Here is a 25,283-nt window from a genome sequence, read left to right on the forward strand (position 1 = left end):
AAGGAGTCATGCAGCATGAAGAGACGGGAGATACTGAGGAAATTTGAATTCACGGAAGAACTGAACAACTCACCTGTGAATTTCCTTGAAAAACTGTTGTGCTCTCAAGGGAAACAGAGATCAAACCAAATATTGATTTTATTAATTTTTTTCTGTTTTCTGCACTTTATACGAAGCTCTTGATAAAACACTATTCATTGCCATAGTTTTGAAAGCATCCGTACGTTACTTTTAGTGCCTAAAACATTTGCATTGTACTATAGCTGTTGGTCTTCATTAAGAGGACTTGATTTAGAATCACATTTACTTATTTTATTATTGCAAAAACTACACTATATGTAGTCAAATTTCTAAATGGCACTTCTAACATTATAATATGGCAACTACAGCTCTGTTTTCTGACTTACTCATTATGGAAAAGGCTGGTAAGAAATCCCAGATGGCAGTTTATAACTTATTTCTATATTTGTGGTGTTATTATTCTATTCATGCAAACATTTTTTTTCCAATCAGACAGCAATGATAAGTGGTCTATGTTAAAAAAAAAATACACTTATCAAATATGGATTTGATTAAACATTTTAAGCACAGTTTTAAGTTTGCCAAATCTTTGTGAAGAGTTAACAGCAGCATGTACTTTGGGAACAAGGCAAGCCAGCAGTGACAGAGTGATGTTCTGGATATTGTTCATTTTCTCTCTCCTCTTTACCCTCACCCAAACCAGTGGAGGTAGATGACCAAACTTCCTAAGCCTGGTTCTGTTTCTATTAAAAGGGAGCTCTGTCTCTCTACTCTTGCAAATAAACTTGTGGTTTATGATAAATCTTTGGATTGGTTGGGGTTTCCATGTGTAATTTTGTCTGGTCTTAACTTTAGTTTTTAAATGAATCAGGTAAATCTCTGTATGATTAATAACACTGTAGGGCCTTAACCTTAAGCTACTGTTTAATTGAGTCAGGTACGATTATAGTTTATATAATTTTGTACGGTTTAACCCATAATATTTAAATTACTCTGGTAAATTCACACCAAAAATAACACTGAAAATACCAAACGTCAAAATTAACATCCGACTTAAAACTAGGAAAAGATGCTGATACTCACACACTGAGTTTATATTCATTTAACTCCAAAAGTAAAGGACATCACAGTATGTTCACACCACAAACCTGACACCCGCACAGGAGAGACAGGCAGGAAGAGTTAAACAAATATACAATGAACATTATCGATATGTTTCACGTTTGTTTTCACAGCTGACGTTGGCGACATAAAACGATAAATGCTCCAAGTGGCGCAGCGTGAAATGAATGAAAAGTGGAACTCGTTAAATGTCAGCATTTGAAGTTATATCTTACTTACATTTTTTGGATGTCTGGTTTCATTTCAACAGTGACTTTATCCGACTTTGTATTTTTGTTCAGGAAGTGCATGTCGTCTTCAGCCTGATATTTCAGGATGCGTTCAAAAGCCCACACCTTTGTGGTGCGTTCAGTGGCTCGTCCTACAAACTGTATTCTGCCTTTCTAACTTTTTGGTTTCAGCATCCGGCTGTTGTAAACATCTCACACTTTATACTCTCGTCAAAAAGAAATTATTGTTCAGGGCAGTTCAGAGGTTTTCATGACATTTTACTATTTGTCTACTTCTGGGAGTAGAAACAGGTCTGAAAAGTTCCAGGTTTTCCAGAAAGTGTGTGAACCCTGAACATGATCCTACCGTTTGTTTGTTTTTGTTTTGTGAAAATATGGAACGTAGAAGACAGTTTCAAGGAATTTAAAACTCAGATAAAGTCAGGAAAGGCCATTTGGCAAAAGTAGGTTTTAAAAAGTAATTTCAAAGAGGTCACTGAGTCAGCCAACTTTATTTCCTCTGGCAAAGACTGAGTACTGGTGCATTAAACGCCTCAAAGGCCAAAACATAGAGTTGGGAGAGAGGCCTCAAAAGTACTCACTAAAATTTCAAATCTGTCTTAAAATATGCTGAAAGAGCCAGAGGAAATTGCTGAAACATCAGATATTCTAGGCTAAAACATCAACAGCTCAGTCTGATTTGATCATCTCCTCCTTCAGTACATTCAAATTACATTTCTCCAGCTGTCTTTTTAAATTTCCCTCCATAATCAATAACACTGTACCTTAACCATACTACCGCATTTAGCCAGGTGATTCATTTTGTAATTTATTTAAACCAGAATATTTAAATTACTTGCATCTAAAATAACACTGCAGTGTCTTAATCTTTTGCTATGTAAATTTGCAACTTTTTTCTCTACTTGAAAACACATATGCTCCCTGGGTGATGTTCTAAATGTGAAAATAGCTGTGGCTTGACTTGAATTTTGCTGTTTAATTCACTGACCAGACTCTAACGCTGCTCTGGTGAATGTGCAACATTGGCTCAATGAGGAAAAGAGCCAAGAAGAGTGAAAAGGGCAAAGAGGGATACTCAAAAGAAGAAAGGAAATGGAACGGGAAGTGCCGAGGAGGAGGAGGCCGGAGGCTGGTGTCGCCCCAGCTGTACAGATCTGTCCCCCTGAGTCCAATTCCCTTCCTTTCATTTCTCCCCCCTGTCATTCCTCATCTCCCCTCCTCGCCTATATCTTCACCTGTGAGTGTATTTTTCTTCCATAGATTCCTGACACATGGCTTCCTCCGAGCCCCTTCATTAAAAGAAATACTCCACCCTCCTCTCAGCTCCATTATCCATCTTTACCTCATAGGTGACGTATTCTCACCACAAAACACTCCCGGCTTACATGCACATTCTGTGATCTTGCATCTGGAACTTGTTGGTATTAATCTGTCACTGTAACCAATATTAGACATATAAATCCTTCTAGTTTGATTCGGTGTAGCTGCAATAAAGCCAAAGCATCCTGTGATATTGTTTCGAAGCCAAAAACCTCAGAATACAAGAACACCCTCTGTGGACCGTTAGAGTAATTACTGGTTATCTTTTACAAGGTGTAGCCGGAGCCAGACTAGACAGCGACTCCCCTCATGACACCCAGCTAGTCCTCACTTTGTCCCAATCTGTTCCTTTGGATGTACAACCCGCCTCCCTCCACCTGTCTGCTATTCTTCCTTTCTAATCAGGCGTCCCTGCCAATCAATGTGATCGCCATGACAACATTTCGAATGACAACCCCGCCACCACCCACCCCAATAAACAAAAACAAAACCAAACAAAAAAAAAAAAATAGAAGCTGGATTCCGACAGCTCAGGATTGATGAGGGGGAGTCCTGTCAAAGGCCAGAGATTAGATTAGGACTGAAGCAAACACGCACACATCCCACATCGCAGCTCAGAGGCAGCAGGTGCTTTTGGTTAAACCTTAATTACATGATCTCTGATTTCTCTAATTGATATGGTAATGACTATGTAATTAATGCAAAAGCAGAAATACCAGCAGCTCCCTTAATGAATGGATTTATTTGATTAGATATCCTTCTGCATATTTATGCATGCTGGTATACAGAGGACAGGAACACATATAAAATCCTTGTTTCTGGTTGTTGTCACAGTGTTGCTGCTGCTTCTGGCATGCAGCGACTGCAACAGTGACAGAATTTACAGATACCAATGTAAACACCACATGAACCGGCATGCAACAAATCAGAGAGAGAGAAATTTTGCAGCTAACTAGATGCCATATTTGTTTGTTGCTTCATCCAGTGCAAATGAATCTGGTGAAGAACACTGAAGATTGAAAGATAAGAAAAATCAACCTGCTCTTTCACAGGTAGGTGGCGCTATCGGGCTGCTTCATACACACAGGAGCCACAGTTTGCATGGATGAAGATGATACTGAATGTTGCTTTGAAATCTAAAAATTAACAAAAAAAAGTTGCTTTTGTGAGTTTGATTGTGCCTTTTGGTTTAAAATGAACTCACTTCATTTAGAGCAGCAGCAAAATGCTGACATACAGTCACTTACACACTATGAACTATAACTTCATCACTGGCAAAGGGTCAATTGTGACAACTAAATGTGACCCAGCTGCAATTACTCTCTGCTTCTCTGCGCTCTGGCAGGGAGGGAGGACAGCGGATGTTTGGGGAAAGACTCTTGCGTGAAAAGTCACCTTCTGGGGATGAGAAATCATTCCTCTCCTGCTTACATCGAAATGTCTGCGCTGCCTGCTGACTTTAATGTATGTCTCCATGTGTCTTCCCTTCTTCTCTTGTGAGATATCTGCAGGGCTGCTGCACTGGGGAAGTGAAAGCACATGTGGGCCAGGTGTGAATGGCAGAGACCTCACGGTTCTACATCCTTCTTTCTCTCAGAACCAAACCACCCAGACACTGATCTGACAGCTGATCTGAATGGTATTATGCCTGGTTCTACTATTTATACTCTCAAAGGTAATGTCTGGGCTCAATTAAAAAGGTTTACATAACAGTTTGGATCTTTTTGAGTCATGATGACCTAATGAAAATGACTTCGACCCATAAACTACACTGACTTAATGGAATTAGCTTTTCCTCTACTATTAAAGTTTTTTTTTTTTAATTGCCAGTCTTAACTGAAACTGCCCATGTTTAGTAGTAATTAGAGGAGGGGACTTGAAATCCTAAACTCATGGTAAAGACAATTTTATTAAGCATAGTTATTAAACGAATTTCATTAAGTTAGATCAGACATTTTAGTTTAAGTGACAGACAATACTAAGTTGATGCAATTACCAACATCATTATGTCAACCCAGCTCATTAAAATAATATTTGCAACTGAAATGGTTTAACTAAGTCAGTAAATTATGTTTTTAATATTGCAACCATCCATTTAATTAAGTGGAGAGAATTAGTTCCTTGATCTACTTTTTCAAGTGGAGTTTGTATTTTCACACCGTTGCATTTAGTCATGCTTGCATTTTCTTGAAGCACTGGAAAAATTTGCTCTGAAGGTATGTTTTGAATTTTAAATGCCTGCCTGAGGAATTTATGGTAAATAAATAAATATTGCATTTTTACGTCAAGGCAGGCTAATCTCACTGGTTTAAAAAGTGTGGTGAGAATGATTTTCACTTTTAGTTAGGTGTTTTTAACATGGGTTGTTCATTCTGGGCCTAGCTTCTTTATCTTTAGTGCTCTAAGGCTGACAAGTACAAATTAAGAAAATATCAGTAGAAATACCAATGAAACTTAAAACTTTCCACAAGCTTGGTTTTGGTTATGCTGCCTTTAAACTGCATTTGAAAAACTGTACATTTCAGGGATGCGTCGGTTTGCAGAGAAAGACAGGAGAGGAGCTAATACCATTAATGAATGGTGGAGCGCTAGTTGGTTAACTAACTTACCTCTGAATAATGTGTTTCTTACGGGGCCACTCGGGCCACACTTGATGGATGGCCTTACAGAAGCCGGGTCAATTAGCCAGGCTGGGTTTCCCTCCATGTCGGCTGCAGACAGCACTGGGAGAGCTCCCACCTCTGTCACGAGGCCTGGCTGTAATTAATCACCAGCGTGGGGCCTTCTCACCTCACACAGCCGTGCACACAAACAGCCAATACGTGCATTTGGCCCAAATTACATCCCCAGTCCTCTAATCTGGCTAATTGTCAATATTGTACCCAGAGGAGGAGAAACATTGTGACATAAAAGGCCTCTGAACCAACAAACAGATCACAGTAGGCTGAAAGTGTGCTTACTTCACATTTTACTAAGCGGATGTTTCACCAATCAACTAACTAGGTCGACCTTAGAAAGAAATAAAAAGAGATCCAAGAACAGACAAGGGAGGGAAAATGATAAAGGATAAATTAACAAGTGGGTGACACCAAATAGCTTTAGTTTGTGTATATTTGTACATCAGGGTGCAGTAATCTGGATTAAGGCACAATGTGATGCAAATGTCAATAAAAGAATAGATTGGGAAAAAAACACAGGTTTGGACACTAGTTACAGTGAAGTTGTTTTAATGAACCAACATGTTTAAATGAAGTTCAATGTGTGTAAATATTTGTTTAAACTAAATCATGGTTAGAACCGCATGCAAGCCCTACAGAATACCCATGTGTATCTTCAACTGTCTATTAATGAATCTAAATCAATATGATAAAATGGATTTTATATGGAATAATTCATGAAACCTTGCTAGATTTGATAAATATATACAGGATATAAGCATCTTAGGAGCAACATAAACACATTATAATGATTTCTAATATGTAATTTGTCTTGGAAGTGTCATTCCAGTTAAACATTTCATCCCATGAAGCTGTTTCTGTGCACTTCTGTCTCATACACAGAAACACAAACCCAGGTATACCCAGCACAGATTGAGAGGCAGGGACAGAGACGTCACTCTGTGTTCACAGAAAACACACTCCCTGGTCTGGACAAAAGCAGGAGGCTGACAGATGAGGTTTGTGTCTGGGGGCAGGGGAGCTATGTGTGCTGCTGCTGTGTGTGTGTGTGTGTGTGTGTGTGTGTGTGTGTGGTGCTTATGCATTTGTGTATGTATGCATGTCTGAGCGCGTGTGTACACCTATATGTCAATGCACGTGTGTGTGTGTTTGCGTGTGTGTTGTTGGGGTGGGGTGGGGGGGTCTCATGGGGCAGCTCTGTGTCTGTCCCATCTGCCACCCCACTCTACTGACACCCAGGGGAATGGCAGAAGGGGTGAGGTGGGGGGGATTCATTTTCGGAAAAAGGAATCAGGGTCCAGTGGTCTAATGGGCAACAATGCAGGTTTTCCTGATGGGCCAAAGGCAAAGGACACTGACTGGGTGCGTGGAAGCCAATCTACCAATCTATGTGACAAATCAGCGGGCCACCCCTGTCAAGCTTTGCCTCAGTCTGCCTAATAAGGCACGCACAACCCTGAAATTATGCCTCCAATGAGGAAGGGGTGCACTGTATTTTACACACATGCACACAGACGCTGCATACACCCGGGGCTAATGTCAGCCTAATGCATGGCCATGCTGTGGCCGGAGGGCTAATTGGGTATATAAACACAAACACATCCCTAGAGAGGGAGGCAGGGAAGGGTGTATTTTGTGCTCCCTCTATTGTAAGGAAGACAGTACTGTAACTTAAACATGAGGCTCATCAGCACTTCAGCAGTATGGATAATGAAAGATGACATGGATGTGCTGCCACATACCCAGCAGCTAGATGCTCTTTTGAAGCTGCGCGTGCGGTGTGATGTGGAATGACTTGGTGGCAGGTGGCATCCCATCCTGTCTTTATCCAAACTGTGATCAGAAAAACAGCGAATGGCGCCGCTACACTCGCAAACAACAGCAGCAACAAAACAGTCATGTGGAAGAGGAGCATATGGCTCCTGCACCACTGGGCAGAAGGAGCACTCAGCAAGATGAATGCTGAGGTGCTGGCAACAAAGCTGACTTTAACTTGTCAAATTAACAGCATATCAAAGGAGGGAGAAAGAGAGAGAGAGAGGGAGATGATGAGGAAGAGCAGGTGCAAGTGCTACTTGATGGCGACAAAGACGGCGCAGAGAAAAAGAGCGCCTTGCTGTCGAGGTCAGATTACAGACAGTGTTGGATGTTTGAAGTCCACATGCCTTTCAGTGTCACCGGGACACAGTTTGTCCATATGCGTATCGTATAAATGCACACAGCACCATGCAGACGTGCATCCACTGGGTGCTACCCTGCCCCCTCACTGCTTTGAAGGCTATGTTAATGAAACAGTTGCTGTTTCCTGGCATAACATTAATTACCCGATCAAAATAGAGTGGGTAATTAACTGCCCTTCTTTACCAGTGCTAATTACATTAACAGAGAAGGGCCATTTCAAGGGAGCAAAAAGAGAGGAGAGAAAGAAAGAAGGGATGAAGCAGTATCAAACAAAGACTGAAAAACAAGGCGGCAGCGAGGCACATGCCTACGAATGTGTGTGTGTGTGTGTGTGTTTTAAGAGAGAAAAAGAGACGGAGAGGAGGAGGAGGAGGCCGCGATGGAGGGAGACTCATGTGGTTCTCACTTGGGCCCCCAGAGGCTTGGTCCTCAGAGAGAAGCAGGCTTATTGGAGAGGAGAGAGACGGGAGGGGGTGTTGTTTATCTTGACATGCTCTACTCAGTCTTTAACGCTCGCATCACAATTAAGATGCTGCGGCTCATCAGCTATGTATACAAAACAGTGTAACAAGCTGCACGAGCACACAGGTGATGGGCACAGTCAAAAATAGATCCAGCACAACCCTGAGATGCGGAGAATTGTGGGAAGTCTTAATGTCCAGGAAACTGTCAGATGATACAGTGAGTGTGGAAATACTTACTGTGCAATTCTGTCTGTGCTCACACATGAAAAAAAAAAGAAACCACCAATGAAATTCACAATTTAATACAATGTAAAGACTTTAGATGTTTTTTTTCTCATTTGTTTTATTTGGAGCACAAAATATAATTACACCTTGAAATATACAAATCACATTTGCACTTTTTTTCCGTATCGTTTCAAAGAAAAAATGGCTTCAAAAAACATAATATTAAATTGCTAATAATTTTTAAATAAATAAAGTTAACCAAACTCTAAAAACAATTTTGCAAATGTCATCTACTCTTTGTGTTCTTTGTTTTCACGTCCTGAGAATGTGGTTTTTGTTGCGATGACAAAAAGTTAACAATAGCAGTAAAAACAGGATGATGGGGGATAATGAACACCTAATACGCCTGGTTCTTTTCTTTTGAGCAGTTGTGCTTTTATTTACTGTACTGCATAGTGACTAGAAACCTGTACTGGGCTGAGACGTCTAAAAGGAAACTGTAAAATCTATAAGCCGTAGTCACATAAATTTAAATTTGCAATGTGGAATGAAAAAAAAAGAAGTATCAGGGCACTGGTGTAACAAAGCATGCATTTTAAGTGAAATGAAAAAGGATATGGCTACCTAATGTTTTCCTTTACACAAGGACAATATCCTTCTTAAACTGTGGGCATAACATTAATATTTTGCTATGCAAGAACCTGCAAAATGGGGGTATTTAATTCCAAAAAAGTGAATTTATCCATTCCAAAATTGAAAAATCCTTTCCCTTTGATCATTTACCAAATTATTTAGCAATTGCTGAGATAACTTCATTTCAGTAACAGATGGAAAAAGGACCACTTTATAAAAACACGTTTATATTATTCCCTAAACTAACTATAATAAGTTAAATTGCTTGTTCTTAAATAAATCAATATATGAATTCCTTTAGTAATAACCCTTGAGACAAAGACTTCTCCCTTGAAAAACCGTAGACATCAGAACAAAAAATAAAGAGTCTATTTTTCTGGAATGTAAATTGTCTTCAAAAAGTCTACTACAAAAAAAAAAAAAGCAAAAACAACCTCTTGCTAACTCACAGACAGTGTACATACATGCCATTTAAGGTGTCCATACATCGACAAAGTAGCACCCTGCTTATTAGAGCTGCAACATTACATCAGAGTTGTCTGTCATCCATCAGTGCTCTCACAGTGCATCCTGTAAGTCTCTGGCCAAGGTTTGGGCAGGTGTTGAAATACTGAATACTGCATGTGATAGTAGGCCAGAGGTCAACACAGATGCTTTTGAAGCTTGAGGTGAAACTACTTTCCTCTGTTTCCTTTCAGATGCTTCATTACACACATGGTGGTGTTTGGTCCGGTCTTGTGCTGTTAGCTAAGGAGCACAGTCTGTCTGTAGTTGTGGGTGACGTGTTCTCCTCTGCATCTTGTGTAGATGGCTGGTCTTTGGACATTTTCATACCCCGTCCTGTTCATCCAACTGGATGACAAAGAGACTAAGAAATGGCTGAAGGGGGGGACAGGGAGCGGTCAGGGAGGAAAGTTTTATATGGTCGCTAGTGATCAATTTTCCGTTCTCCCTGCCCTCTCAGTGCCAAAAGAGGGGCTAAGTGAAGCAGTGGTCTGGGGTAGATTGGGGCGGGTGCTTTGCTACATCGGGGGAACAACCAGGCCCGTCATCGCTGGAGAGAAAAAAATATACAAAATCTATGATTCTAATCAATCAGGTCTTGCATTTTTGTACATCCAGCAACTGTTCTCTGTCTTGTTCAGTCATAGCTTTCGGGTTAGTTAGTATGAGGGGTTAGACTGCATTGGTAAGTTCAGACAGGGGGGTCAGATAGTGAGTTGGGTGACTACCTCTGAAGCTGTTGCCCCCTGAGGCGGGGCAGGCAGGGGAGGGGGAGCCCTGGGGCCTGAGCACAGGAGCAAAAGCACTCTTCTGTTTAGCAGCGGACGGGAAGGAGGAGAAAGGCAAGAGAGACGACGAGGAGCTGGAGCTTCCTGGTATAGTGGGACTGGAGGGCATTACTGTGGAACAGAGAGCAGCAGTCAACACTGAGTCTGAAAATCACAGTAGAACCAGCACAGTGAACTTTATCAACAAGACACGCAGACATTTCAAGAGCAGATGAGGTCTTACTGTAGGGAGAGCCTGTGGGGGAGGCACTGTTGAAACCAGGAGATCCAGGGACTCCTAGACTAGTCATGGGAACTGTCCCATAGCCTCCGGTCATCCCCCCACTGCTCCCATAGCTCGACTGCTGAGGGGTGGAGGCTGATGGGTAACCCCTTGGAGACAAACTGCTGGAGTTACGGATGTAACCTGGACGGAAAATGAAAATGTTGGGTCATATGTGAGCTTCATTAGTGGTAATAATAATAGAAGTAAGGAATAGCTTGTAGGTCATTCTGCTCACCTTGGCTGCTCTGTCCTGGCTCTCCGATGCTAACACCTAACTGAGACGGGTAGGAGCCTAGTCCCATGACGCTGCCGTGGGCAGGCGAGCTGGGCAGCGCCTGTAGCTGACTGTGAGGACGAGGAACACTGTAGAGCGCCTCAGCAATGTCAGCTGCACGCTTCAGCAGCATGTCCTACAGGAGATCAAATAAAATGGCCAGCAATGGGTCAGTCTCACAGTCGCAGGAAGATAAAACAGTTTTGTTCAGCTGCCAACATGCTGTTAATTCATATATCTGTGGCCTGCCAGTAAACAGGGATGCACTAATTAGTGTCTGAAGCTGAGAATGTGTAAGCTACACCCAATTAGCACATTAACTACAAGTAACATAGACTAGCAGTACTGCTGACAATTTTCCGACTCATGCTGGTGCATTCAAGTGTTCTCATTTCATCTGCAAACTGAAAATCACCTGCCACGAACTATAAGTGCAGCAGAGCAGTTGCATATTGCTTTATTTTATGGGTTTTTGCTTCAGACAACATAGCTTCTGAGCTCCACACTTATTGGTAGCCAAGTCAAACATTATAAAAATTCACTACAAATCTTTTTAAAACAGTCCCTTCTCAGAACTGTATTATTATCCCATATAGTTGAGAAATGACTGGAAAACCAGTGATTATTCTAAAGTAGGAAATTAATCTTTAAACCAAAGCTCTGGAAAATGTTCAGCAGTAATCTATGGTATTCACTATTAATACTTAATGGGCAAAACATACAAATATCTTCATGTTCCATTTATATAGTGTCATTGTGATGTTAAATCTGCAATTTTTAAGTATTGTATTCAAGTATGATATTGCATTACACACGGTTCTGTTTACCTGATTACTATGTGGATTTCCATACAGGGCCTCCACAAGATCTGCTGCTCTTTTTAAGAGGATCTCCTGCAAAGAACAGAATTCATGGCATTAACAGCTTAATAACATGCATGTAATGTGCATAGCTTCTTGAAAAATAATCTTGCGCATGGTAAGGTAATTTATTTAGGAGCCTTGGCTCACCTTGGCTAGTTTCTCTGGATCACCAGGATGGCGAGGAATTACTTTCTGGAGACGCTGAAAACCGTAGTCTATAGTTGGCTCATTAAGGGCTAAAGAAAAAAAAACATATAGTGAACCACAATTCATCAAAACTTAATGCATAAAATTCCTAAGACTGTGGATAACAGAGACAAAAATAGCACAATCATGTGTATAAATACCCGTGTAGATGAAGCGTCCAGGTGCTCCCTTACAGAACTGCTTAGATTTATAAGACAGTGTGACCTCCACGACCCCGGGGATGTGTCGAGGAGGCGTCTGAACACGGATGGCGTGTGGCGTGATGAGCTGAGATGAAGCCCAGAAACTGTGTCACAAACTAGCAAGAAATGACTCTCACCCTGTGCTTTGTAAATATTTAGGCTAACACAGCACTAAGGAAAGATTAATTTGTGTGGACTGCCTATACATCATCTGAATAATGGGACAAGCCAAGTGCTTTATATTTTATTTCAAAATCTGTTTTAGTCCATGCCATCATTAGCGAGATGTTCTGAAGACAACTCTCACCTCACTCCACACCAGCATGCTTCCAAACACCACCTGCAGCCCGTCAAAGAAGTTCTCCCCGATGACTATGACCATGGCCCCACCGGTGGTCCAGCCCTCACTGGGACTGATGGCTTTAATACATGGAGTGGCTACACAGGACAGAAAAGCATTTACTCAATGGGATTCAATGCGGGATGTTAGACAGTAAAAAGAGATGATAGAGTGCTTGTAGTGAATAAGTAAAGATGAATGTGTTGAAGATTGTTTGTGTGGAGTTGTGTCAAACAAAATCAAAGGGAAGTTAAAGTTAAGTGAAAAAAAAAGCATTGGTTCATGTCTACTGCAGCACAGTTTCATTCATGATGTGGCTGTTCTCCATTAATAACTCCACAAATGGATTATGACAAAAAATGAGGAGCACGTTGTTGGACAGAAAAAGAACCATTTCCAATGTAGATCAAGAAATTACATGATCTCCATTCATTGTAATTATATACAGCAAAAGTTCTAATAAACTGCAGGACAAAGAACCAGCGGTGGAGTAGAAACGCTCAGTTACAAGTAACAATCCTGAATTTATGTTCTAAGTAAAAATCCAGGTGTATTACCAGTAAAATGTAAAAAGCACTAACATGGTGGAAAGTGATCCATGTCATTCGTCTGAAATGGACTCATGCACAGAACTTGTGGAACTGTTCTTTGTTATGTTCCACGACTGCACAAAAAATGTGATGTTTGCTTCTTGCTTTAGAGATCAATTAGTGATTTCTGGACTTATGAATTGGAAACTGACCTTAATTTATGTTTTATTTTGTTCTTCGTGCTTTAAGATGTTGATTTAAGATAAGATCATCCAGAGATGGAAGTGACATCTTATGACAAGTATTTAATTAATGCAATAATTAGCTCAGTTAATGACCTCAGTAGCATCACTGGTAATGTTTGATCTATCATGGTGATTATGAATGGACATTAGGCAACTCGAGAACCTGCTGTTACAGTTTGCTCTACAATGTCTTATGTTTCTGAGAGTGAGCGATGAAGTAGATATGAAGTGATTTTCTGAAGGTAAATGAGGTGTGACATTGTTGTGTAGTTTATGTGTTTTTTACCATATTCCATGGTATTCTCCACAGACTCGCCCGGCTCCAGCCTGCGAGCTCTCCGACCGTGTTTTGAGTTGTTGTGGACAAACATGTTGTCGGACACGGCCAGGACGTGACCGTCTACACTCACGGTGCTGGACAAGACCACCTGAAAGAGGGGAAAAGGGCCAAGAGGAAGATACATGAGTGCATATGCACCACTTGGACAGCACGCTGCGAGTCACAATCTCCGGTTACAACACTAAAATCCCTGAGCAACAATTTGTTTCGGGATACAGGTGATAGTAATATTTCTCAATAGGTAATGTGACGTCCCTGGGATCTCCATAATATGTCTGCATTCTGGGGATGACACAGCTCACACACCCCTCCACTCCTCCATCAGGTCTCCATATGGCCTCTCTGCTGCCTCTTGCCTAACTTTTTGATTCATACAGCATGAAGCAGGCTCATCGTTGTCTCCTCCTGATCCTTCAATGACACCAAACATATGGAGCAAATCTCCCATTTTAGCCGGCCGTTAAAGCAGAGGATGATATATAGTGGCCTTAATTGGATTTTCTGGCCACAGCATGTGTGTGTCCCTTCTCACATCTGCCTCATATGGATGACGCACATATAATTAATGAGAGGATACATGTAAGCTTTTTCTCTTTGGATATTTATGAGTGTCGATGTGATGCTATTTCTGAAAGTGATAATGAGTTTGTGCGCGTGTGTGTTTATGAGCATGTTTTGATAGTTAAAGGGAAGGGGTCAGCGTGAAAAAGATGCTTTAAATTAAATGCTTAACCGCAGATATTTTATCATATATAAAGAAAATCAGACAGCAAAGATAAAACCTCCCTTGGATATCAACACATGGCAGTAACTTTGCAGGTGAAAGAACATAAGAAAAAAAGGGGGGGAAGCATATGTTCTATAGGTGGTGGAAAGGGAGGGAAACCTAAAGGAAAATAACTGTAAATTATCGATCAAGCAGCAGACTCCTGTCCAGCTCTGAACACCTTTTAACCCAGAGATGAGAGTCTTGGAGCGCCTGTGTGCTCATAACTTCTCAGCATGTGTCACATCACAGGAGTTAAAGCAAACATGGTGGAAAGACAGGGGGAGCACAGAGAAGGAGAAGGGACCGAGAGGGTTTGCTGGGAGAAGGAGAATGCCAGACAGAGGCCGCTGGTGCTGAAAGACGGCGGAGGAAGTGAGGCGGGAGCGTCCCCTGTGACCACTTCCTGGGTCACGGAGCATGACCTCTTCCATCTGGAGCCAATCACTCAATTCTTGACAACTTCCTGAAACACCTCAACCTATTTCCTGCAACCCGGCACCCCCACGACCAAGTCTCCCACATATCTAACTCCTTGCGTTTGTCTTTCCGTCTCCCCAACTCCTTATTGATTTTTAACTTTCACCTTTAACTCTCTGCTCTCAGTCTTCCATCAGAACACTTCTCCTGGCCCTCATTAGAGAGTTTATGGTATAAATGCTGCAACGGGGCAGACTGGATAAAAAATTAAATGCTTTCGTCCAGATTAAGGGGCATGAAGGGTATATTTTCATGACTGTGAAATCTTTTTTCAGTCTCATATTATCACCGTCCCTCTCTCTGTTCTCACACAAGGACACACTCACACACATACTTTTTTCACATTTATTTGTACCTGAAATCTCCTCATATCCCTCGGGTTTCCTGCTGTCTTCAGACAATTCTGGTTACATTTCAGGAAAAACTTCAAGAAAAACCTGCAAAGGTAAATGAAAGGACACGTGTTTGTACATCAGCAACTAAGAAAATCACATGAAAGAATCATGTACATGATTTTTTTCGCTGCCCTGTGGTTGGGTTACAGTAATGCACTTGCAGTCAAAGGAGACGTTAATTATCTGTTAGAGACAGGTTTTGTATGTATGCGTGAGTGTGTGTGTACATCTGATTACAGTTCTGACATCAATCCCAGCTGTTTAGTTTAATATTAAAGTCAATGTTATTACACTTTAAATCAAGTAATGAGATTCTAAAGCACAGTCCAGTGAAAAGCGCTGCTCTGTTTCAAAGTAAACTAGAGACAGTGATGTATGCCAGCGGACTCAGGGGACTGTGGTATCCCGCAATGCCGTATTTGAACCCCCACATGGGAATGGAGAGAGAAACGAAGTAGAGACAACTAGACAACTACAGAGAAAGTGAAATGAGGAGGTGGAAAGAGGAAGGTAGTGATAGAGGCACAGGCGCTGGTATGGACATGAATTTCGTTTTGAAATATATGTGTCTCATTACGTATGTGAGTTTACTTTAGAGTGTGTTGTGCTGTGAAGACACAGAGAGGGAGAGAGGGGTGCTGATAGCCTCTGCTGCACCAAAGAAAACCTGAGAGAAAGGTGGAATAAATAGGAGAGAGGGAGACTACGGAGAGAGACTCCAAATCCCAGGTGAGCACAGTTCGGCAACACGGCCTGCTGCCATGGCAACGCAGCTCTGCCGCAATCCCAAAGTCCCCATGCTGAGAGGCAAAGACAGCGATGGGAAAGAGAAGGCAACAACAAGAACACATTCCATCACTGAAACACAGCGAGGAGGGAGAAGGGAGACTTGGCAAGGTGAGAGGCAGGAAAGTATGGAAAGAGGACAGGTGCAGACGGGGCTGAGAAGATCCTTTCAAATCTCACCGTGATGAGAAATTAAGCAGAAGATGCATGTTAAAACAAAATAAAAATGAGCTGGGAAATGATGCAGTGTTGTGGTAATTAGCAAACATGTAGCCCTCAAAGTAGATATCCACTTGCCTGCACAGTGAACACATCACTGTCCTGTTAATGTTCCAATTAAACAAAGAGAAACAGCACCGAGAGAAATGCTGCACAAGGAGGCAGTGTTTTTTGTGTAGCTCCAATCCCACCCACACTGTGCTCTCTACAAATATAAGTCATCTTAATGGAGAGCGGTTGTTTGGAGAGGAACTTCATATTGGCCCCATAGCCCTGAATCCTCCTGTCGAATACTAATCTCTCGTTCATTCTGTCAGATTTCACTCGCTATTCTTCCATCATTCGCTCCAGCTTCCTCCCTCATGAACAGGATCTGGCTCCAAACTAGTCCTCAGTTCCAACCAGCATGTCCAATATTTCTTGATTTGAGCTATTTCGTCGGAGGACAATCAATATTGTTGTTGGCACGGGGTGATTACAATTTATCAGGGAGAGCTCGGACCTCCAACCTCAGAGCTGTGCCAGACCTCAGTTTTTGGGTGGGAACACGTAAAAGGGCACTACGGCACCTCTCCCACGTCCTTCTTCCATTTGTTTCCTCACTGAGGTCTGATTTTGTCATATTTTCTTACAACTGCCTGGACAACTTGATGGAAGATTAACAGGGTTTGAAATCACCACGTGTACGGTGCATCAAACAATGAAAGATAGAAAATTTGTTTCCTGACTGAAGGTGGACCATAATCAAAGGTGTTCTATTTCATTTTACTGCCTCCTTTGAGGGTCATTCAGTGAATACATCATATCCTTGGCAGTGATTCTTATATCGTGGCTCATTTTTAAGGCTTTAGCAGTCAAATACAGTATGAAAACATAATTCATTACAGTACAGGAACCCCACTTTTGACTTAATAGCCCCATCCATGGTCTGGCTGTGGTTTGGCTACACTAGTTTCCTTGCCACACAGTCCAACAGCTGTCACTCATTTGACAGACTGACATGACACATATCTGCTGTGGTGATGCCGCAGACTGCAAAATTACAAGCCTCACTCTGGGACGGCCTACATCTATCTCAGGCTTTGTGCACTTTCTGAGGGTTCTTGACCTTGTTTGTTGACTTCTTCTCATCATTCCTTGTTTGTATGACACCAGATGCCTCACGCACACATGCACACACACACACACACACACAGAAGCACACATTCACATGCATGCATGCACACTCTAATACACTGACACACCCACCTTTGCCCCCCTCCCAAAAACCCATTGAGTCAACTTTTCACCCCCCTCAGTTCGGACGCACACAGCTGCAAATGCTGAAATTAAAGCGAGACATTGACGCATATATTAGCATGCATTAGCCGTTTCCCCCTGCCCACTTAACATGCAAATCTCCCAGCCCCGTCGCCTCGCACCTTCTGCCACACATTCATTTGCTGAATTATAATTAGACTAATCTTGCATAATTAATAAGAAGTCGAGGACCCTCTGTTTTTTATCCCCTCCTCTATTGTGGTTGCAAAAGTTTAATATTGCTGTTGTTTGTTTTTGTTTTGGTAATGTAATACACCCACACACCTCCCCGTCCACAGGGAAGAGATGAGGAGAACATGCAAAGAATAGGAGGTGATCTTCATGTCATGGGGAAATTGCAGAGAAAGGCTATTTTCAAAGAATTCCACTGGCGTTAGCATGTTTATAGTTAATATTTGCCTTGTTGTACATTTACAGATTATTCCACTTCTTAATGCATGTGTAAAATGGTGATTCTGTTTGGTTAAAACACTTTCAAGTGGGTAACTCAGTGCAAATATCAGTGATGGGAAGTATAAAACTACTTTAAAAATGTCTTTAATAATAAATCATTTAGTTTTTAATGACTAACAAGATAATTGGCAAAGCTCGACAAAAGACTTACAAAAACTAAGTGTAGTGATGTTTTTTTTGTTCCATAGTGATGAAACTTTCTTAAGAAACTGAATTTCGCAGTCAGCAATGGAAACAAAGTTTTATCTTCTGCAGCATCTTCCCTCCACAGACACACTTAAAACAGGAAACACAAACAAAACACAGACCGAAGTCTTAAACCTTGGGATCGTTTTACGCTGTGGAACCACAGGGAGTGTGTGTTTTTTTTCTTTTCTGTCTTCACTTCTGCATCTCTGTCAAGGCCTCCAATCCCTTTTGTCTGCATCTGCGTCAGTTCCCAAGACTAAACACAGACCTTGCAGCATGAGGCGGGCATCCCACTATGTCAACAACTAGTTTAACTAAAACTCATTCAGTGACCAGACAGAAAATCATGACCGAAAAATTATATAAAGTTTTCATAAATTTTCATTTCTTACTTTAGACGCTCAGTTTTACATTTTTCAGTCCAGTGGGTCATCTGTTATGCAGAAGTGTTACTGACTCTGTTTTACATATGGACTTAATCATGCTCTGAGCACTGAAGCAGTGCAGGATTTAACAAAAATGTTCATAGGCATTCATCAGCACTAATCACTGTTGACATAAACTGCCTTTTCACATAGTCATAAAACACATCACCCTCTGTGGCCATTGTAAATGAAGGTTTACTGGTAGCACCGGCTCTTGAAGCATGTCATGCAAAAGGTTTAAATGCAGAGTTCAAGTTAGTTAGAAAACTCTCCCCACTTCTCTCCTTTTCTGAAGTATGCTTTGGTCTTCCAATTTTAGGTTACTGCGCTAGAGATGACAAATTTATGCTTTAATACGAAAATTATGGGAGGAGAAAATGTAAGGGAAAGAATGAGGAGGAGGAGATTATTTTTGTTCAGCCAGTGTGAATGCGCTGCTGCTCACACAGAGGCAGAAAAAGGGGAGAGGGGTGAGGACAGAGAGGTGGAGACAACAAAATAGAAAAATTGCTTCTTTTTGTGCTCTAAATATATGTAACTCCTGAGCCTCTGTATAATGCCTAATAGTTGTAGGAAACAGAAAGAAACTGCACAAAAGAGAAAGATGAAGAAGAGAGGAGGCAGAGGAAGAGAGGGAGAATGTTGACGTCCTGTATGCAGGGCCATCACTCATCAGAGATCCCCTCCATCACCCTCCCACCGCCACCCTGAAAAAACAAAACAGTGTCCTGACATCGTGGCGGAGGGGAGCCGAAGGGAGGGCAGGGGGGAGGAGGAGGAGGAGGAGGAGGAAAATTAGGAAACCAGATGTGAAGCATTAAAACATACTGACATGCTGAGGGCCTTCCTCTGCCACACTCACACACTGAGAGTACTAACTCATACAGCAGGCCGAGATACGTTCACGTATGCATGCATGTGTCACACGCAGGCTGCACAACCTACACACACACGCACGCATGAGCTCACAGAAAAACACACACAAAGACAAATACTGACTTGCAAGCAACCATGTGTGCACAATCCATCAAGTGAAATTATACACATTAGCAAAAAAATGATGCCTCAAAATCAAAAAGTCACATGCATGTAAGTGCTCGTTGATTTTTAATAAAACACGCAAGTAGCGGGCCAAGCACACTGTAGTTCATAGCTGAGGACGAAGATTTGGATAAACTGGTGTTGACCCAAGAATACTTCATGCCGAAGCACAAATCTACAGATGGGTGTTCATGCATCACTGTATGGATATGCATCCAATTAGTACATGTGCCCTGGCTGAGGAATGACTGGGGGAGATTTGTTTTCCTCCATGAAGAGAGCTGTGTTTGGGGGATGGAGCAGGGTAGGTGTGTGTGTGTGCTGGGAGGGCGGGGGTAAGTAATAAATACCCCTGGACCAGGGTCCCCTGGCAGACTGGAAGCTAGACTGGTCACCAGGGTTAACACCCGGGGCACATGACCTCTGACACTGCTAATGGGGCACAGAAAACCCTCCACGAACTGATACCCCCTCTGTCGCATACCACCACAGGACCTTTCACACCAGCTACCCCGGTCTACTCCCCTCCTCCTCCGAAAACATACAGAGATATCTGTGGCATCAGCTTCACTCACCACTCTCTCAAAACTCACTCGATTTAAGTCTTCTCCTTCCTTTTCTTACATGATTCAAACACATTTAGTCCTCAATAACAGCTTATGGCATGTCAATTTTCTGGATTTTTACAGTTTAAACCTTTTTCTATGAAGTATGTGCTCACTGTACTATCGTGATCTCACTCGACAACAGCATTTATCCAGCATCAGCGCCTGAGTGCACCTCAAACCTGCCAAGTGAAAGTGTTGTAGGAAGCATTCAGATCTCCTATAAAATACAGCAATGTTAATATATTCCACACTAAACTACTAAAAGTTATATCCGAATGCAAGATCAGATTCTCTAGTTTGTCTTCGTTGCCCATTCCTATCCTTTTCTCTGATATTTACGTATTAAATTTTGGGCCTATTTTAAATTGTATTTTATTGATGCAAAAGTGTTGTATAGTTGGGGTTTTTTGTAGACAAAATGCATAATTGGCTTCTTTAGCTAAACAAAAAAATCTAGAAAAGCATGTTTATGTTGCACTAATTAGTAAACACACACATTGCCTCTCTTATTGGTCAGTACTGACAGAATGAGAGAGTAAATCCTCACCAGCTCTAGTTTCAAGCAGACAGTGGGAACATGAGGAAGTTCAGCTCTTTATACATTTGTTGATTGGCTGTGTTCCTTTTGGCCTCCTCTCCATTGCCTCCCAGGCTGGTTTCACCCCTGCAACCTCAGCCCAAACCCACCCCGCCACTAAACTTGAGAACTGTGACAAAGCCAAACATTTTAACCAGCAGTGCTGATTTATAGAGCTTGGTAGCGCTGTAAAACCTTCAGGCTTGCCACTGCAAAAGTGACTGTGGCACGGCAGAGCTGAGAGGGAAGGAGGGCTGAGAGGAGGAAAGTGGAACGTCGGGAAGAGTACGCGAGAGGCACTCCAGCGTTTCGACGAGGTTCCTCCTGGGTGCAAAAAGTGTTTTACTGCATAACCTCTAACCAGCTGCTAAATGTGCATTTCAACAATTTAAAATAAATTAATGTTTCAGTCTCCCAAGCTTAACCAAAATATAGATTGCATACAGAGCTTGGCCACATGGGACTGCGGTCAGCCTGCCAAATAGATGGATATGGATAGATATTCAGAGTCTAGAGAACATGAATTCACAACCAGGACAGGGAATAGAAGTCCCATCAGTGGTCTGACCTCTCCCAGCATGCTTGGTGTGTCCTGAGGGACGAGGATTCAAAATATACTCTCATAACTGTCAGATGGAGACACGGAGCACCCTCCACAGCTGAATAGATACCAGAAGGTCATCTGCAATACACCAAAGCTAACCTTACCTTTTCAATCCTCTTTCAATCAATCAGCCGCTAATCAGATTTACCAATAACTTGTATGCATCAAAGCTTGACCCAAACCTTTCTTCAAGAAGAACAATGAATCTGGGATGGATGCCACCAAGAGGGAGAGGAGAGGAAAGAGAAGCAACAACAGAAGGAGAAGAGATGTCTTCTTAATTAGCCAGTAATGATAAGATCTGACAAACAACATCTGTTTCCAGAAAGAGAGGGAAGGAGGGGGGAGGCAAAGAGGGAGAGGGCGAGAGAGAGGAATAGGAAGCAGGACAAGAGAGAGAGAGAAGCTGCGAAGAAACCTGTGAAGCCTAGACAACAGGGACCTGCTTGTAAGAAAGTAAAGGGGGAGTGGAGGGGATGTGTAAGGGAGGGAACGCTGTGTAGCGTGACACAATAGAAGAATGGAGGATGAGAAGTATAACAGAAGTGAGAGAAAGACAGACAGGGGAGAGAAATCTGACAGGGTTGAGGGAGTCGAAGAGCCAGGACGAATATGACAGACAGAGGGAGGAAAACAGATCAAAACGAGAGAAAACGAGGGAGATAGACAGACGCAGAGAAGGTGAGCTGGATAATGGTGCTGAAGGGAAAGAGAAGAGGAGGAACGTGTGAAGAGATGGGAACGGAATCACTCAGAGGTCCAGGGTGCTGTAATTTACTGTCCGTGGCTAATACACAGCAAATGTGTGGGAGCCGAGGACTGCGAGACGAGAAGGGGAGCCGGGTGGTTGGGGGGCTGCAGGGAGGGCACACAGCCGGTTGGGGCTCTCAGCAGGCCTGCTGGGAGGCTGTCAGCAGTCACATCACCCCCTGCCCTCAACCCTGACAGATTCATCAGGACCATTACACACAAACACTACACACACATCCCAAGGATTGCAGTGGCAATACAATCGTTAAACTGCTCTGACTGTTTTCCTCATATTTTTTGCTCATGATAAGAAAAACACGACATCTGTTGCATAAACACTAAAGAGTCAGCAATGATTTCTGCTTTACTCTATATGTGGCAGTTTAGTACAGAAGTCTATCCTATTTATTTCTCTGTTAGTCTGGGATAATAAAAGTACCCATAAAAGCTTTTTAAAGTGTAGATCATTTGTACTAAAAATGTTTCTTGACAACATCCTTGCCTGCCTGCTTTTTCCGTGGCCCACAGGAAAAGTAGCTGTTGCATTAAGCTCAAGCCAACAGGGATACTTAATCAAATTTTATTTAACAAATGCAGCAGATGTGTAAATATTAGTGCCTAGAAATGTTTTCACAAAGTGAAAAGTGGGGAATTCCAGAACAAATCCAACTCCTGAGAAAAAACATACCAGGCTGTCTAGATCCCAGATAAACAGACAAACAAAAAAACAAGGTGGCTTGTGGGGCCGGCCCAGCACCAGGGGGCATTGTTAAGTCATTAGTGAAATTTAAGATCTTAACAGTGGAGTTTGACCAAACCCAGATACACACACACAGCCTCATAGCTCCACCCCCAGCAGCAGCATCCAGCCAAAGAAAACAGCCCTTGTTCCTAAATACCACTGCTAACTGCCCTCTGACTCCACACCCACCCACACACAAGATCCTGATTGCACTGATACAAGATCATTTTACAAAATAAATGGCAACTGCAGGAATTTTACATGTAAAGCAAACCCACAGACAACTAAATCCAAGTCACACACGCATAACCACACTTGCTCCTGATCTGAAGTACCTCTAAATCACACTAATCTGCCCCCTTCTGATCCTCTGAGTGCCCCTCCTTAATCTCTTCACTGCTCAACCAAAGGTGAACCCTATTAGTGGTCAGACAAATGGAAGGGTTGGCCCCCATCAACTGTGGGAGCACGAGGGCTTTCAAAGTGCCATTGAGCAGCAACTCCAAACTTCTAATTCCCCCCTCCATCCTCTGTGCATCCCACCCACTCTAAAAGTGCCCCCGCTGTTCCTCCACATTAGCCCATTGATAGTTCATTCCCATTTCCTGTCAAAACATTTCTCCACTGCTCTCTGTTTCCTACTGCCCCCTCTGTAGGCTCTCTAAGAAAACAAACCGGCCCTACTCCTTATGGTGGGGTTCAAGCCACAACAGGCGACGCTGGCCAAAGCGGAGCAAAGGTGACCAAACACAAACTCGGCCCATAACCTACCACTCATTATACACTTCCTGTGCACACTGGAGTCCAGGCTCTTCCCGGTTCACATGAGACCGCATCGGAGAAAGCTCGAGCCTTTCCAAAGGTCCCTGAACTCATTTTCACCAGTCTGAGTCCGAGTGATGCTCTTGCTGTTTGAAGCAGTACCTGTCAGTGAATTTGATATTCTAGACATTGCATCGTCTCTCCCTGTCTGTCTTCGTGTCATTCTCCTGCTTGCATTGCCCCAAGGGAGGAGCCATCCCCATGGTCCTGTGCCAGCTGCTCAGTGGTCCAGCCTGTGTGCCGCTCGGCTGTGTGAGGCGGTGTGCACCAGAGCCTTAGGGCCCTGTCGCCACGCTGCCTGGTCCCCTGCCTGAGGGGCTCACTGACAGGGGGTCTGGAGGGACTGGACAGTGCTAGCCCACCAGGGAGGGACCTGTGACAGTGGACTGAGGGAGGCACAGTGTCTGATTTTGTCTCTGCACATGTATGCACGCGTGACGGGCAGGTAATTTATGCATGCATATTAATATCTGCACCGGTGAATGATTGTGAGTGCAAACCACCTACTCTACCTGAATTCAAACAGCAGCTGTAAAGCAGAGTTTGCTTACACAACCTAAAATAGATTCAAATTTTCTGACTGGATACCTCAAACATATTGAGCAGGGTATACTAGAAGCCTAGGTAACCATAGCAACATAGTTCATGTTATTCTACGTCTTAACTACACTTGATAAAACTTACACCGCCAAGCAAACTGGCCACACAACCAGAGTAATGGTTTTTAACTCCATTTTGTCCATTATGTTCTTATATCAGGACAGCTCATTGTTCATTGTTGCTCACATAAAAAACTCATAAATGCCTTGCCTGTTTGTCCTGAGTAAATAAAGATAGGCAGTGAAATAAAATGCTTGATTTGGGCCTTTGCTCTAACTTTTCTTACCTAAAAATTCCAGTCATCTACTTAACTAGCTCTAGTAGCAACAACATTAGTTGAAGATAGGTCTGTCTTAGTTTGTAAAAACTTCTCCATCAGCTGCAGCTGCACACATCTCTTCCAACTCTGTAAGTTGGACAGCAGAGGAGGAAAATCATCCTCATAAGTTAAAAGACCATTTTGCAGTCAGTTACGGAAGAGGCTTACTGATTATTTGTTTCAAGATGAAATACAGTGAGCTCCAAGACTGTGTCTGTAAAAAACAAAAACCGTACCTGATTTAACTCAGGCCACTACCCCCTGCAAAGTAGTCTTAGTTGCAGTGAGAGAATGGGACATCCAGGGAGTGTCCTATAGATGGCAGATGCACAAAGAAGCGTATTGGTGTACAAGAAAGTGCAATCTTGAAGGTGCTTGATCACACCTAATTAGACTGGTTGAGCAACTTGACTGGACTGGTATTATTCTGTGCAAAAACAGATGTGAGATCATACTGAGAATGTGAAACTGAGTTGTGTTTTCTGAAATGTGTAAGTCAAAAATCACCCTCCAACTGCACCGTATGATTTTCAGCTCTTGACTAACCTTCGGAAAGGTCATCTTAAAATAATGTGACAGAAAAGGTAACAGCAGTACAAGTACAGTACAGCATACCAGTATCCACAGAGAGAGTTATGGGTTTCACTTTACAACTACGGTAAAGCAGAAACTTATACTGGGAGTATGAGAAACAGTCTCCTAAAATGACATTGTTGTCTCACACATAAAACTCTCAAGTGCATATATGACGACCTAACAGGGTGACTTGGCTACA

At 42.5% G+C, this 25,283-nt stretch overlaps 1 protein-coding gene across 4 annotated transcripts in view; it reads right to left on the reverse strand.

Annotated features, from left to right (window-relative positions):
* Positions 1-8,339: 8,339 nt before the first annotated feature.
* ebf2 (EBF transcription factor 2) overlaps positions 8,340-25,283 on the reverse strand; it is a 29,015-nt gene continuing 12,071 nt past the window's right edge. For 2 of the 4 annotated variants that reach the window (XM_023281122.3, XM_023281119.3), the window contains exons 7-16: positions 15,014-15,095; positions 13,359-13,500; positions 12,265-12,395; positions 11,916-12,042; positions 11,716-11,804; positions 11,533-11,598; positions 10,667-10,841; positions 10,390-10,572; positions 10,107-10,277; positions 8,340-9,928 (exon numbers count right to left, since the gene is read on the reverse strand). In XM_023281122.3, the coding sequence (XP_023136890.1) occupies positions 9,897-9,928; positions 10,107-10,277; positions 10,390-10,572; positions 10,667-10,841; positions 11,533-11,598; positions 11,716-11,804; positions 11,916-12,042; positions 12,265-12,395; positions 13,359-13,500; positions 15,014-15,095 (1,198 nt within the window). In that variant the 3' untranslated portion in view covers positions 8,340-9,896. Of the gene's footprint in view, positions 10,278-10,389; positions 10,573-10,666; positions 10,842-11,532; positions 11,599-11,715; positions 11,805-11,915; positions 12,043-12,264; positions 12,396-13,358; positions 13,501-15,013; positions 15,096-25,283 lie in introns of all 4 variants that reach the window. The other 2 variants (XM_023281110.3, XM_035953403.2) reach the window with 1 other exon arrangement.

The sequence above is a fragment of the Amphiprion ocellaris genome, chromosome 6 (assembly GCF_022539595.1).
Source record: "Amphiprion ocellaris isolate individual 3 ecotype Okinawa chromosome 6, ASM2253959v1, whole genome shotgun sequence".
Classification (NCBI taxonomy): Eukaryota; Metazoa; Chordata; class Actinopteri; family Pomacentridae; genus Amphiprion; species Amphiprion ocellaris.